The 16,260-nt window shown below is 45.9% G+C and overlaps 2 protein-coding genes across 4 annotated transcripts in view; one reads left to right on the forward strand and one right to left on the reverse strand.

Annotated features, from left to right (window-relative positions):
• The window catches only part of ZNF518A (zinc finger protein 518A), a 123,090-nt gene that overhangs the window by 99,710 nt on the left and 7,120 nt on the right, over positions 1-16,260 (forward strand). Inside the window, exon 7 of the transcript XR_012094027.1 lies at positions 2,072-2,181. The gene's annotated coding sequence lies outside the window, so the exon portion shown is untranslated. The remainder of the gene's footprint in view (positions 1-2,071; positions 2,182-16,260) is intronic.
• The window catches only part of BLNK (B cell linker), an 89,609-nt gene that overhangs the window by 39,361 nt on the left and 33,988 nt on the right, over positions 1-16,260 (reverse strand). For all 3 annotated transcript variants that reach the window (XM_073019220.1, XM_007963706.3, XM_073019221.1), the window contains exons 3-4: positions 15,216-15,265; positions 3,068-3,108 (exon numbers count right to left, since the gene is read on the reverse strand). In XM_073019220.1, the coding sequence (XP_072875321.1) occupies positions 3,068-3,108; positions 15,216-15,265 (91 nt within the window). The remainder of the gene's footprint in view (positions 1-3,067; positions 3,109-15,215; positions 15,266-16,260) is intronic.

Genomic DNA, 16,260 nt, shown 5'->3' on the forward strand with positions numbered 1-16,260 from the left:
TGCTGCCTGGCCATCAGGACCATTCCTGCCTTGGGAGGCCGGAGCAGTGACAGGAGACAAGGCTTGGAGAGATTGACTTCACAAGGATAGGCAGTCAGTAAGAGGCAAAGCTGGGGTTTGAAGCAGGCCTTTCTGCCTCCAAAGTTTATCCTCCCCACCACTGCACTGTCCTGGGGGGACACAGGAACTACTTAACGCTAACAGGAGCTGACACTCTGTAGATCCACAAAGAATAACAATAGGAGATAATAAAATATGTTTTTAAAAGATAGAAAAAGGACCCAATAAAACAGAATAACCAATGGGTTTTATCTATTATGAATGCTGATCACTGAAGAGAAAGTAGGTTTAACACGAAGAGGGTGAGGAGACACACAGGACCAGCTAGATATCTTTCAGATGAGATTTTTTAAAAATTCCAAGCAGAGTTGGTAAGCTGCAGGGTCAAGGCTTCAAATGGACTCAGAGTTCACTGTCTTTATTTTTGTTTTTTTCTTTTTTTGAGATGGAGTCTCGCTCTATTGCCCAGGCTGGAGTGCAGTGGCACAATCTCAGCTCACTGCAACCTCTGCCTCCTGGGTTCAAGCTATTCTCCTGTCTCATTCTCGAGTAGCTGGGATTACAAATTGCGCCACCAAGCCCGGCTAATTTTTGTATTTTTAGTAAAGATGGGTTTCACCATGTTGGCCAGGCTGGTCTCAAACTCCTGACCTCAGGTGATCCGCCCACCTCGGCCTCCCAAAGTGCTGACATTACAGGCATGAACCACCGTGCCCAGCCTGTTTTTTTCAAATCCACATTTTATTTAAGTCCACATTAAAAATACATTCTCATGGTCTAAAGTCCAAATGGCTCATAATGATATAAGGTGCAATCTCCTTCTCAGCCTCTCTTCTTCTCACCACAGAGGCAAGAAGAGTTACTAGGCTTCTTGTGCATGTTTTTCAGAGGTGTTTTATGTATATACCATTTGTACATACATTAATGTGGAGGAAATATTTGACTCAGGAAATAAGAGGTCCTCTGGCCTCTAAGTCCACCGCCCCCACACTCTGCCTATCACATTGCATGATCTGTACACGACTTTCCACTTGCTTTTTGGCCTGTAGCCTTTCATGAGCAATTTTATATAGCGGGATTTTTTTCTCCTGTTGATCTTTTAAAAAAAGAATTGTAGGGGTACATAGTAGGTATATATATATATATATATATATATATATGGGGTATATGAGATATTTTGAAACAGGCATACAATGTGTAGTAATCACATCTGGGTAAATGGAGTATCCATCTCTCAAGCATTCATCTTTTTTTTGTGTTATAAACATTCCAGTTATATTGATTTAGTTATTTTTAAATGTACAGTAAGTTATTGTTGACTGTAGTCACCCTGTTGTCAAACACCAGGTCTTATTCATCCTAACTATATTTTTGCACCCGTTAACTGTCCCCATTTCCCTCCCCAACCTGCTGCCCCTTCGACCACCCTTCTCAGCCTCTGGTAAACATCATTCTACTGTCCGTCTTTATGAGTTCAAGTGTTTTAATTTTTAGCTCCTAGAAATGAATGAGAACTTATAACAGGAATTTTTTTTTTAATCAAGACTTATTAACAAGCCTGCATTTCATTCTGCGTGCAGGGGGGATCCATCTACTGACATCAAAAGAGCTGTGAGTGAATGCTTACTCAGTCCTTAGAATGGCTGGTATCTTCATTTTGGTCGTTTGATTTTGGGGAAAGTCATTGCCTCCTCTCCAGGCTGATTTTATTTTGTGCTTCCTAAGTCCCCATTGTGTGCTCTTTTTCAACCAGCCAGCTTGCTCAGTTTTCTTCTCTTACCTCTGGATGTGGACCAACCAATTTCTTTGCTTTACATGTGGCCGTGTGTGTGTGTGTGTGTGTGTGTGTGTGTGTGTGTGTGTGTGTGTGTGTGTGTAGCCAGCAGGGGGCGCAGCTGCAGTGCGTCTCAGGGAGCTGCGGCGGCTGGGCCCCAGGAGGAGCTCCATGACCAAGAGATGGGCAGAAAAGTCAACCCTCCCTTCCCCTCACTTTTCTTTTCTTTTTCTGCAGTTGGAGGAGGAACTCCTGTCTCCTGAGACTCTGTATAAACTCCAGATAGTGTGCACAGCTGGGCACAGGACTGGAGGTCTGAGTCCTGGGTTCTCATTCCACTGAACTGGGTGAGTTTCATGCTCCTGGCCTCAGTTTTCTTATCTGTGAAATGGGTATGTGGTTGTATGGAAGGCTTCTTGGGACCCTTCCGTATCTAAAACTCACAGGTTGGAGCAGGCTAACATTCTGGATGAATTTGATATAAGTGAGGAATAATTATTGTGAAGAAAAGTTTTTAGGATGTCTTGTCCCTATAACACTCAGCCCAAGAGAGAAGCGAGTACAGGGGCTTGCAGATTTCAGAGCTACCTCAAAGAGGTAATTCCAATACAACATCCCCGGTGTCATCGTGACTAGGTCCCTCTCTCTCTCACTCTGTGGCCTCCCGAGCTCTGCTAATGTTCTCTTGATCACAGCAAGCACCTTGGTGGCAAAGAGCCTGGTCCTGAGATCTGAGGGCCTGGGTTTGAATTGTGGAAATGCGAGTGACTGAAACTTTCTCTATCTTGGTCCTGGAGGCTCCCTCATGTGCCAGACACTTATTCTTTAGTTGCTGGTTCGTTTAGGGCTCCTGGCCGGGGGTCAGGCAATGATGGGGCCCTGGGGAGTTTAGGGCAAAGGCATTTGCCAACTGATATGGAAACATTTAAACATTTTTACACCTGTTTTGGCTGTGCTAGTGAGTACTCTGAACACCAGCACTGAAGGTGGGCATAAGCCTCAAAGGGCTGTGGTGAGGTTTAAATGGGGTTATGTGTGGAAAACTTAGCCAGGCACACAGTGAGTGCCAGTCAAGTCAGCTGGTATGCAGTATGCCTCGCCTGTAGGTGACCTTCCCAAGTCTGCCCTCTTGGGACGTGCGGCTGACCACCAGCATGTAATTCAGAAATAAGACCTTCAAAAGGCCTCCCATGGGACCCCGATGCCCTCCTGGTTCCAGGAGCAAATACTTACAAAGTCATCGGACCACTGCTCCTCTTCGTCAGCGGGGCTCTCTGCAACAGCAGGGGAGAAGCAGAAGGCACAAGCGTGAGCCTCAGCTGGCCAGCCCCAGCCCATCCACACATACTTTGTCCCTGCCTTCCCTTCCCTTTGGGCTTTCTGGTGCCATATACTTGACCTTGGGTTCGTTACTACAATCATATGTTCACTTACTTTTGACTTTTTAAAAAATGTTAATTCTCCAAGCATAGAGAGAAGTCACACTGGGCAGAGCAGTGTGCATCTGATCCATGTGTGGCCTTTATTAAGGGACATTTCTGGGTCCCCCAGTAGAGACATACAATTCATACTACATGGCTTCTAAGGACTTCAGAGGATGGCATAGTAGAAAGAGCACTGGACAGGGAATCAGAAAGACCTAAGGTCTTATCCAGGTTCTGTTTCAAATGTGTTGGAGTGTGGGCAAGACCTCTAACATCTCTGAGCCTGTTTCCAGATCCATACAATGAGGGGAACATTTCTATGATCCTCTCTGGCTCTAACTTTGACTTTTCTTGTTAAAAAAAAAATTATCCAATGCTTTACTATGTGCCAGGCAATGTTATCAGAGCTCTGTCCTCTTTTAACCCTCTCAAAGACTCTGTGAGGCACTGGGCATTGGACTTATGCCTGTAATCCCAGCACTGTAGTCCCAACACTTTGAGAGGCCAAGGCAGGGGGGTCGCTTGAGCCCAGGAGTTCAAGACCAGTCTGGGCAACATGGCAAGGCCCCATCTCTACAAAAATAATAAAATGATTAGCTGGGTGTGGTGGTCCACATCTGTAGTTCCAGCTACTTGGCAGACTGAGATGGAGGATTGCTTGAGCCCAGGGGGTCGAGGCTGCAGTGAACTGTGATTGTGCCATTGCACTCTAGCTGGGGTGACAGAGTAAGACCCTGTCTCAAAAAAAAAAAAAAAAAATCACCTAAACTTTGTGAGGAAACTGAGGCCTAGAGCAGATAAGTCACGTGCCCAAGGTCAGATAGTATAATAAATGGCAGAGCCAGGAGTTGAACCCCACAGGTTGCCATCCACAGGCACGCGCTGAGCCCCCACATGGTGCTACCTCACTCCAGGGGCAGGAGGTGCCGTCCTGGGCTCTGCACGGGCATATAAAAATGGATATGACAGGTTGTGGTCCTTAAGTAGTTTATGAGCTTGTAGAATAAAGTAAGTCTGAATTTTGACAGCCCAGGCAAAAATTTGACCCCTTTCCCTCCAAAACACATTTAGAGTATGAGAAACTTAGCATCTAGCCTATCACATAAACTGACCTTCGAGGTTAAACAGGATTCACTCTGCTGTGTGCGAATGAACCAGACAAGGCCCATGTGACAGAGTGGCTCCGTGACAGCACCACAGAGGGTCCCAGCTCCCTCCTGCCCAGCTGAGCAGCCACTGCTGCAGAGGACCCAGGGGATGGTCCTAAATTCCCCAGAACCTCAACAGAACCTTTTCTAGTTTTATTTTTATGTTTTTGCTGTTTCTACCCCTGCCACAGCAGACCACCAGCCTCCAGAGAGTCAAACATTTGGGTTCTCCAGAGGCACCAGCAAAGGAATTGCAGAGGGGAAATGGGGTCAGGAAGGAGACTGTGGGATCGGAGTGGCCACATTTTAAGCAATGGCAGCAGCAGCAGCACCCTCTTTTGGGAAAAACATGATAGAAGGAGCCTTACTCTACAAGCCAAACATGGGTCACGCTTTGACGTGAACAGAAAAGAATTCTTAACACATTATTCTTTGGGTTGACTAATGCCGAATCAGAGTGTACTGCAATCATTGGGGTTGGGCAAGAAACTCTAGAAGACTGGGTGAATAAATCCTCTTCCCAATATGATTACCTGGCACAATGGGGGAGTACGTTTATTTTTACTTCTTTTTTTTTTTTTTTTTTTTTTTTTTTTGAGATAGTCTCACTCTGTGGCCCAGGTGGGAGTGCAGTGGCATGATCATGGCTCACTGCAGCCTCAATCTCCTTGGTGCAAGCAAGCCTGCTTCCTCAGCCTCCTGAGTAGCTGGCACGTGCCACCATGCCCAGCTAACTTCTGTATTTTTTGTAGAGATGGGGTTTTGTCATGTTGCCCGGGCTAGTCTTGAACTCGTGGGTTCAAATGACTCACCCGCCTCTGCCTCCAAAAGTGCTGGGATAACAGGCGTAGGCCACCGCATCTGGTCAATATTTTTCTAACACCTTAAGTCTGGGGGTCACTGAAGATCAACACTTAAGATGGCAAGATTTTTTGTAACAACCGTTTAAATAGAAACCTTCATGAAATGCCTTTATGAAACCCACTTCCCTGCCTGGATAACTGCATTTGCTCCACCCTTTCTCAGTGAATGGGGGTCTACTTTATGATCAGTCCCTGGTGAAAGTAGCTGCATTAGCCATCTAACTAGTGTCCCTGTCTCCATTGTCTTTATTCTCCAATCCATCCATCCTACTGTTTGTAGTTGTTTTATTAAAATAAAGGTTGGATTACACTGTTCCTTTCCTTAAGAGTCATCAGTGACTCCCTATGGAATCAAGTCCAGGTTCTGCGTCAACACATTTCAATGCCTCCGCCTTCTGTCCCACCACCGACTTCTTACGGCAGGCTCCCACGCTCACTGACAGTAACACCAGACAGCCTCCTCCTCCCATCGTGCACTTTGCTGATTCTCTGCTCTGCTCGTGCCATTCCTCCAGCCCATCTTCCTTCTTCCATGGAAATCCCTATCACTCCTCCTCCACAAAGTCTATCCTAGTCTCTTGTCGTAATCAATTGCTTCTTTTTCTGGGCCCTCTTGGAAGCTGGTGGCACCGTGATGTCACACGTATTTCGTTCTGTCCTGTGCTGTGATTAAGTTGTTCATGTCTCGCTGTACTGGAAAGTAAGGCCTATCTAATTTAACTTTGCATCTGGGCAGAATTTTGCATTTGTAATTAGTGTATTAATAAAAGTGTGAACTAATACATGACTTAAATAAAGGAGCATTAGGACAGCAACAATAGATTCCATTTACTGAACACTTCCTATGTGCTGGGTGCCAGGCTAAGTGTTCTAAAAGTATATTCTTACAACAGCACTATGTGGTAGGTGTTATTTTTATCTTTATTTTACAGTGGGGAGACTTGGTTTTGAAAGAGGTTGTAAAACCTGCCTGAGGCTACATGGCCAGTGAGTCTGGGAGCTGGGTTGGAAGCCAGGCTGTGTTGGCTCCTGCAGCTGAAATCTCATGTGAGCCACCTAGCCCTCTGCTGAGCCCTTAGATAAAACCTTGGCGAAATGAGAATGACCCAATCCAGACATCTCGGCACATGGAGACAGAAAAGAGAGAAAAGCATCATATGGTATGGGATGGAGGTTGTTTGTTGGTGCCGCATAGATCCTTAGAGAGACCTATCTACTTCCGGTCCCAAGTGCAACTCACAGCATCATGTTCATAAAGTTACAGCCTTGCAGGCAATTGCCAAGACTAAAAAGCATGGGAGTCCAGGGTATTAGGTCCAAAACAGTAGTCAGTTTTCCAGTATCTCAGGGAGCTTCCCAAAGTGGACAGGTGGCAGTTTTAGAGCCAGGCTTTCTAGGTTCAAATCCTGGCTCTGCCCTTTACAAGCTTCTTCGTCTTGGACCAATAATTTAACATTGTTTAAAGCTTCATTTCCTCACCTGTAAAGCAAGGATAAGAACAGTGCCTGCATCCTATTTTTGTGAGAATCAAATAATAGAATACATGTGAAGCTCTTAGCAAAGCCTGGCACACAGTAATGCTTTAGTAATGTTACCATCATCTTGAGCATTGCAAAGAATGCCTCAATTAACACTCAAAACACCACTGATTCTTTTTTTTTTTTTTTTTTTTTTTTTTTGAGACGGAGTCTTGCGCTGTCGCCCAGGCTGGAGTGCAGTGGCGCGATCTCGGCTCACTGCAAGCTCTGCCTCCCGGGTTCACGCCATTCTCCTGCCTCAGCCTCCTGAGTAGCTGGGACTACAGGCACCCGCCACCGCGCCTGGCTAATTTTTTGTACTTTTAGTAGAGACGGGGTTTCATCGTGGTCTCGATCTCCTGAACTTGTGATCCGCCCGCCTCGGCCTCCCAAAGTGCTGGGATTACAGGCGTGAGCCACTGCGCCCGGCCCAAAACACCACTGATTCTAATTCACTCCCATGTCAATCACACACTATGGCTACCACAAAGAAATGGATCCAAGAAAGCCTCTATTATAGTGAGTAAAATTTGAAGGAGGAGAAGTTCGAGCTTCACATGGGCCAGGTGGTTTGATTTTGTGTGTGTGATTCCATGGTCTCTGCCAGGAAGCTGAGATCCTGGGAGGGCCCTCTTGTCAGCTACAGCCCTTCCTCTGGTGTGGTTTACCTGGTTTGGGGCTTATGCTCTATTTACCATGTCATAATCTCATGCCACACAATGACTCCTCCCTTTGCCTGACCCAGGTTTTAAGATTCATGTGGCCCTCCCTGGCCTGTGGGTACAGCACCAGGCACGAGGAGATGTGAGAATAGTCACAGCAGCCCCCATTTGGGCTTAGGTTCCGCGGTCCGACTGCTTAAATTAGAATCCTTATTCTGCCATCTTCTAGGAGTGAGATCTTAGCTGAATTGCTTCACCTGTGGGCCTCAGCTTCCCCTTTGCTAAAATGGACATTATTAATTGTGCTTAGAAGAGTATCTGACATAGAGTAAAGGGCTCAATGAATATTAGCTATTTCAATGAACTTACAGTCTCTGCAATTCTCAGAACAATCTAAAGGATTGGTATTCTTATCCCCAGGTCAGAAATTGGAGGCTCACTCAAGTTACAAAACTGTTCCAAGTTCACACAGTGCTTAGGGAGCAAAGCCAGGATTCCAACCCAGGTCTAAAGGACCTCAAAGTCCAGGGTCTTCTCACCAAGCCACGCTGCGTAATACAAATAAAGATTTAAGGACCAGAAGAATGACCACATGAGACTGAGGACAACTCAGGGCCATGTAGTTTTCTGAGAAATGTCTCCACACCTGGAATCATTACCAGGAGCGGGGAAAGTTCAGAGAAAGGTGTGCCCAGTGACAGCCAAAAACTTGCATGAGGCCATGTGCCCGAGGTAGGGCCAAATGGGGCCTTGAAGGATGAGCAGGATTTGGAGGAGAGAGCAAGGATAAAGGAGTATGTCCTCCTCCATCATCTGAGAGAGGGGCTTATGTGTCAGCCCCAGAAGCAGGGCTTAGAGGCAGATGTGTGCAGAATGAATGCGCTGGGCTGGAGAGGGACAGGAGATTCTGCTGAGCGCTCACACAAACCTGATGTGCTGCCAGCCAATGGGGGCTCCAGCCATAGTGGACACTGCAGGCTCCAGTGACAAGCTGAGATGGGGAGCTGATGAGGATGGTGTTTTGGAACTCAGGCATAGAGATGAAAGCTGATCCAGACCAGGGGGTCTTGGGAATGGGAGGGGATGACCGGAAGGACAGTACAGAACTCCGTGGTGGTGGCTGGGACAAAGGGAGTGTGAATCCAGCCTCTCAGTTCTGAGTCAATAGGAGCACCAGAGCCCCTGGGGCAGATGCTGGGGGCTTCACAGCATGTCTGACATTCTGCCTCAGCTGCAGTCCTGATCCTGCTCTGGAGGCTACCTGGCCACCAGACCCTGCCCATTGCTCCCCGACAGAGCAGGTGGTGGCACGCAGGGAGCCAGCGGGAAGACCGCAGCGGGACACAGAAGGAAGGAAAGAGGGAGGGTGGGCCGGTTGTGGTGGTGGGGACAGACACCAAAAAGGAACAGAAAGCAGAACTACAGAGGCTGCAGGGGAGGCGGTGGGTGGCCAGCCCCACCAGTGCTGCCCTAAGAGGAGAAAGGGACATGATTTAATGTGAGGAATTAAGGACAAGACCCAGATTCAGACTGGCTGGGAGAGGTGTTCTGAGTCTAAATACTTAACATCTTAGGCTTGTCATGGTGAGCTCACACCTGTAATCCCATCACTTTGGGAGGCCAGGGCAGGAGGATCGTTTGAGCCCAGGAATTTGAGAACACCCTAGACAACATAGTGAGACACTGCCTCTACAAAAAATATTTTAGAAAATTAGCCAGGCATGGTGGCACATGCCTGTGGTGCCAGCTACTCAGGAGGCTGAGGCAGGAGGATCACTTGAGCCCAGGAGGTTGAGGCTGCAGTGAGCCATGACTGCACCCCTGCACCCCAGCCTGGGTGACAGGGCGAGGCCCCATCTCAAAAAAAGAAAAAAGAAATACTTATCATTATAGAAACTCCCTTCGTCTGTATGTCTATTCATTCCTTCACAGGACCATTAACAGAGGGGTGGGGGTACAGCAATGGGGGCTATAGTCCTGGCTCAGCCATCACCTCACTAGATGACCTCAGGAGTCACTTTGCCTCTCTGGTCTCCAGTTATTCCTAAAATGAGAAGCTTGAATTGGGCAATCTTTCAGGACTTTCTAAGCTTTAAAATACCTTTGAGCCCAAATGTCATTCCTCTATTCTTAGTTCCCTGTGGCAGGACGGATGTTGGATATAGCTCTCCCACGTCAGTGTAAGACCAGTACTTCCAGGGGAATGTGAACAGGGAGACAGAAAACCAGGTAAATGCTGGCTCCACTGGGAGCACCAGGGCCATGACAAAAGCAATGTTAAATCTCACTTCTTTAGTGGACAAAGGATCGTTATGCATGCCCCATACTTCTGTGTGGGCATTTACCCAAGAATCCCTGTCCAAGCGCCTTCCTTGCTCTGGATTTTAATTTTTTCCACATAAGTGAATTTGCTGCCCCTCTACCCCATATTTGCTCTGATCTCCTCCCTGCATGATAGCAGAGCCAGAGGAAGAGTCACAGGTGGACCTCCCAGGGATGCCACCCCATCAGAGCCCAAGAGTGGCAATCAGAGCCCAAGAGTGCAAGAGAGGGGCTCTGTTCAGTTCTGACTCCTCAAGGCCTTGTAGGATAACCAATGAGGCATCTGCAGTGATCCCAGCAGACTCTCGGGCACCACGACTGGTCTCCCTCTGACCTCCATCCCCAGCCAGACCTCAGACTTCAAAGATATAGAAGGCTGTTCAACTGTGAAAGCGCCGGAACTGGGAAGCAAGTTCTTGAATTAATGTCAGGAACTCTAGTGCCTTCAGAATAAGAAAAAGTTTCCCCCAAATACGTAAACACTTGAGCATGGGTCAAAGCAAGGAGCGGCAAAATGGGAGTCGGGGATGGGTTTTCCTCTTAGTGGCTGCAGTCACCTTGGAGAGGATACTTAATGTCCCTAAGACACATTTTCCTCATCTTCAAAACAGAGATCGTAATTTCTATATAACGGTGCTAATGAGAAGATTAAATGAGGTATGTCTGTGAAGAGCTTAGCTTAATGCCCAGAACAGAGTCAATACTCAACAGATTTTGAATCTTCCCTTCCCACAACAATGCCAGCTGCTTGGAGCAATGCACTTTGCCCAGTGGGCCAGCAGTTCCTTAAGGGCGATGTTTCCTCCTCAGGAAAAGACTGAACTGGGATTGCTGGGTCTGAACTGAAGGCAGCAGGCTCCATACCGGCATGACCTGAATCCCTGGAGGAGACCCAGGTCTCCACTCTTTGTGTAATTCAAGCTTTGTCCTTCTGTACTCTAACTAGGGAAGGGGCTATGGTGACTCTTCTACTGACCTCCTGCGGGGACAGTTGCTGGTCCTTTCTATCCTCTGCTCTCTGAAGGTCAGCATCACCAAGGTCAACACACTCTTGGCTTAGACAGTTTGGGGGAGCCATTTGTTTCCAGAACTGGAAAGAGGACATAAATCCAGTGTGTGGGGGGAAAATGGCTGGAGCATTTCAGGAGCCTGTGGTGGATCAAGTGCTCCAAAGGGCACATGATTGGCCTCCCAGGCTCAGGAGGTCTGGTAGGCTCTGGCTTCCATACACTAGGGTTTCCAAGGTCCTGAAGATTCTCCAGGTTCAGGAGGAGCTCTCAGGGCTGATTTCTGAGGCCCTGGTCATGCAGCTGTGCAGAAACCTCAAGGCTCAGGGGAAGCAGCTGGAAATGCTCCTGGGACATGAGCTGGGGTTGGGGAGAGAACAGCAAGGGAGGATGCTAACTGCAGGTGGTGATGGTGGTTTTGGACCATTTCCGGGGATTGAGTGTAAGAGCAGGGGAAACTGCGCAAGGCCCCAGTCATCTGGCAAAGCAATAAGATGCATTTCTGAGACCCTGGAAATCAATGGATTTGCAGGGGTCAGGGGCTGAGGGAGTAAAATCTACTTGTCTTTCAGTTCAGGAAAGGCAATAGGGACAGAGATGGTGGTTTATAACAGGGTTTCTTAAGTGTGATTTACATTCAAATCCCCTGGAGATCTTGCTAAAATGTAAATTCTGATGCAGTAGTTCTAGGTTGGAGCCAAGGATCTGCATTTCTAACAAGGTCTGCATGAGGTTGATGCTGTCAGGCTGGGAATCAAACTTTGTGTTGCAAAGGCTTAGAAGACCGTGTTGGGCCACACTTCTGCATTCCAGGAGAGATTAAATGTTCTGACATCAAGACTATTTGGAAGGGTTCCAGGAAAGGGAGCAGGTGTCCGAGGACAAAAAAGAGAACACTTCAGAGCATCAGGGAGATTGGAAGATGTGAGTTCCTAAAGCCAGGGAATGTTAGGAGAGGCTCACTTCATCACTGGGCCCTGAGCCCCAGAGATCTGTGTTTCTGCAGGAGTGCAGAACAATTAGTATTAGAGGGGACCTGACGGATCTTCTAGTTCAGGCCTGCATAATATAGATAAGGAAAGGAGCATGAGTTACCCAAGGTTACACAGCCAGTTAGTGGCTAGACACTGAAAGACCTTGTGTGTGGGCTCAGTGGTTTGCAGTTCCCCTTGTTGGCGATGTAGAGCCATGAAAAGATTTAAAGAGAATTTTATTTCAGAACAATTTTCTGGTGGAAGTTGAGAGGACCACATGCAATCAGGAATTAAGCAGATTACTTAGAGCCTTCTACCCTAGGACAAGCAAGAGATGATGAAGGCCTTAGCTGTAGCTATGGGAATAGAGAGGGAAAAAATATTTAAGAGGCATTTAAGAGCAAATCAATGAGATTTGGAGATGAATTTTTGTAGAGGGTGAGGGAAAAGGAGGCATCAAGGTTGAGCCCAAGGTGTGTGGGTTAAGCAAAAGGATGAATAATGGATGGATTCTACCTCCTTTTTCCCCAAGCAGAAATAGAGGGAAAGGAGAGGGCCTGGGTGAGTAGATGAGCAGGCAGACAAGTGAGTGTGAGGGGACAATCCGGAGAGATGTCCACCCTGAAATCAGATATGTCAGTCCACTTAGATTTCCAGCAATTAACTCTGAACTCCTGGCATCTGTGTCCAGTATCTCTGATGCTGTTGGTCCATCTAAAAGTGGCAAATATTCCTGCACATTTGTCCTCGAACCCTCAAATTAAATGTCACCTCAGACAGACCTTCCCAGACCACCTAAGCTCTTCTCCTACCCCAGACTGATTCCCCATCATTGCACCCTTCCATTTTCCCTCACATCAGGTACCATGTTTGCTAATTTATATTTACCTGTTTGCTTTCTTGTTTCTTATCTGACTGCCCACTAGTCATTCAGCACTGTAAGGTCAGGGATGGTATTTTGTTCCCCACTTCAGATCTAGCACAGTGAGAGTCACACAGGACACATGAAACACGTGTTGAATGAATCAGAAAATGTGCAAAACAGCTGAAGCACCTGGAGATGTTTATCCCAGAGAAGAAACCACTCAAAGGACCTAACTTCTTAATTCTCTCCTTTGAAGTTGCACAGGACAATTCTATTTCTATTTTTCTTAATTTTTTTCTCATATTTTAAGAAATGGGATCTCGCTATATTGACCAAGCTGGTCTTAAACTCCTGGCCTCAAGTGACCCTCCCATCTCGGCCTCCCAAAGTGCTGGAATTACAGGTGTGAGCCACTGTGCCTGGCTCTGCTTTTCTTAATATTTAAAGGCTTGAACGGTGTGGCCATCAGGATAGACATAGGAAGCCACAAGGAAATGGATTGTATTTATATCCAGCCAGGGCCATCTGTCCCTTGCCAGACCATGGGAAACCATCACAGAAAGGGTCCAAGCAGAAGCTGGGCCTTGTGCGTGGAGGAGCATGGTGGTGGGATAGGGGTTAAGCCCTGGATCAGATATTGGTGTACATGATCTCTGAGGTTCCTTTTAAACCCAAGACTCCATGATTTTATCATTTTCCCATCAAACTTCTTTAGTTCTTTAACAGGTTTAGTCTGTTTTGGTTTCTTTTCTTTATTTAGAACTTGGAAAGAAGAATGTATTTGTTCTCATGTAACTAGGAAGCTTCCTTGACTTATTGATTAGGTAGATATTAAAGCCCAGAACAGGGTCCCTCTTTTAGTGCCATACTGTACTGGCATCCCCTGAACAACTGTCTAAACTTGCTGACTGGTTGGCAGGGTGATGCCAATAAATACTCTGTGAATTAATGAGTGGTCCAACAGGCCTGTAACCAGACTTGGGCAGGTTGGTCAGCATTTCTCAGTGTGATAAGATTCGCTTTGGAGGAACTGCACTGTCTGACTTACTACTATCTTGATCAGTGGCAAAAAAAATAAAATAAAATAGTAAGCATCATTTAAGGTTATGGTTTGGTTTTAGGCTATTTCCCTGTTGAGAATCATCAATGATGTCTGTAGCTCTGTGGTGTTCACTGAGGGATATTCAGGAAATCTTTATATTTAATGCTATAGAAAGATATTTTAAAACTATCCTCCAAGGTATTTGTTCTAATAAAGAAAAGCGTGTTGAATATTTTACTTGGCTCACCACTGCCAGAAACACTACAAATCTCAAAACTAACCCTTCTTTCCTGCCAAAGTTGATCTTGGCTGGAATGAAGTTACAGGCTAAACTTGGAGAGGACTGAGTGTCAGCAATGTGCCAGCAATAATTTATTACCCCCACCCCTTCAACAATCCTCAAGTATCAATTTAAACAACTTTTGATGGAGGAAGTCATTTCTTCCCCACTTCCCCCACACTTCCAGCCACAGATTAGATTCAGTAGTGCTGCTGTGGAATTCCAAAGAACTTTGTGCTTCCCATATCACTGGACTGTAATTACTTTTCTTTTCTTTTCTTTTTTTTTTATTTGAGACAGGGTCTCACTCTGTTACCCTGGCTGGATTGCAGTAGCGTGATCACAGTGCACTGCAACCTCGACCTCAGTGATCCTCCCACCTCAGCCTCCCGAGTAGCTGGGACTACAAGTGTATGCCACCACACCTGGATAACTTGCATTTTTTGTAGAGACAGGGTTTTGCCATGTTTCCCAGGCTGATCTCAAACTCCTGGGCTCAAGCAATCTGCCTTCCTCAGCCTCCCAAAATGCTAGGATTGCAGGTGTGAGCCACTGCACTTGGGCCTATAATTACTTTTAACATAATTCATATGGTTTGGCTGTGTACCCCCCAAATTTCATCTTGAGTTGTAGCTCCCATAATTCCCACATGTTGTGGGAGGGACCTTGTAGGAGATAATTGAATCATGGGTGCAGTTTCCCCTCTACCGTTCTGGTGGCAGTGAATAAGTCTCACAAAATCTGATGATTTTATCCAGGGTTTCCCTTTCTCTTGGCTCTCATTCTACCTTGCCTGCTGCCATGTAAGACATGCCTTTTGCCTTCCACTATGATTGTGAGGCCTCCCCAGCCATGTGGAACTGTGAGTCCATTAAACCCCTTTTTCTTTATAAATTACCCAGTCTTGGGTATGTCTTTATCAGCAGTGTGAAAAACAGACCAATAACAATAATCTGTCTTCCCTTCTAGACTATAAATTCCTCAAATGTAGAGTCTATCTTTAACTTTTAGCACCATATTCCTGCCTCAGATCTGTGGGTACCTGGCGCATGGAAGACGTTTAATAAGTGACCAACAAATAGGTGGGTAGATGGATGGATAAAAAACTACATCTCCACTGTAGTTAAATGCCTAATAGATTCAGTCATTCTTGAAATTAGGAAATATACCTTTTGTTTTCAAATGAAGATAGCAGATTTCCCTTTCCATAAGCGTAAATGTAAATATGAACTTTAAATTAGTCAAGAGTCAGTTAAAGTATCTGAGAAATACCTTACCTGAAGCGTAGTCCCTTCGAGGAACACTTGGAGGTGCTTTGACTTTTAGCCTGGAGGTAACAACCATGAGACAAAAGGTCAGTAAGCAGAACAACGATGGTCAAAGCCCATGCTACAAACTGATATAGAAAGAATAGATAGACAACTAATAGCATAATGGCTTCTCTTGGACCCATCAATGGACAGATTTGATGTATTGTAAATGTAGTGAAGCCATCAGTCAGGGGTTTTCCACCTCTCCCAATCTCCCCAGTGAATGCACAATGTGGCTATGACTTGGCAAAGGTGAAGTCAGGTGGAGAAGGGCTCAGAGAGGTCAGAATATGATAATAGTAAGCACTGAGTTCAGAGGTTCAAGGAAGATAAGTGTTGATTGATTGGTAAGTTAAGTGTTGATAAGAAGGTAAGATAAGATGAACTATATTTTAATGACTTAGAAATGTTTAACAGGAAAAAATCAGCTACAGTAAGTATTTTGTTGTAGGCTGGGCTAAAATTATTTTTGCACCATTTAAAAAAACGCAAATAAGCCAGACACACTGGCTCATTTCCGTAATCCCAGCACTTTGGGAGGCCAAGGCAGGAGGATCACTTGTACCTAGGAGTTCAAAACCAGCCTGGGTAACATAGTGAGACTTCATCTCTACAAAAAAATACACAAAATGGACCAGGCATGGTGGCATGCACCTGTGCTCCCAGCTACTTGAGGGGCTAAGGTGGGAGGATCACTTGGGCCCCAGATATCAAAGCTGTAGTGAGCCATGATCACTCCCCTGCACTCCAGCTTGGGCGACAGAGCGAGACACTGTCTTTAAAAATAAAAAAAAGCCAAACAAGTGAACAGTGAGTGTCTCAGGATTGGAGATTATGAGACTTAGCATATTTAGTATTCAACTTGTTTTAAGCACTCTCAAAACTTCTTTAGTACCTTTATGTACATATGAAATGTGCTAAATAGTCACAATCCTTCCTCATTCAATAAAAGAAGAAAATTGAAATTACATTTGAGAAAACTATTCCAAGTTTTGTACGTTCTGATACCTCC

The sequence above is a fragment of the Chlorocebus sabaeus genome, chromosome 9, assembly GCF_047675955.1.
Source record: "Chlorocebus sabaeus isolate Y175 chromosome 9, mChlSab1.0.hap1, whole genome shotgun sequence".
In the NCBI taxonomy this organism is placed as follows: domain Eukaryota; kingdom Metazoa; phylum Chordata; class Mammalia; order Primates; family Cercopithecidae; genus Chlorocebus; species Chlorocebus sabaeus.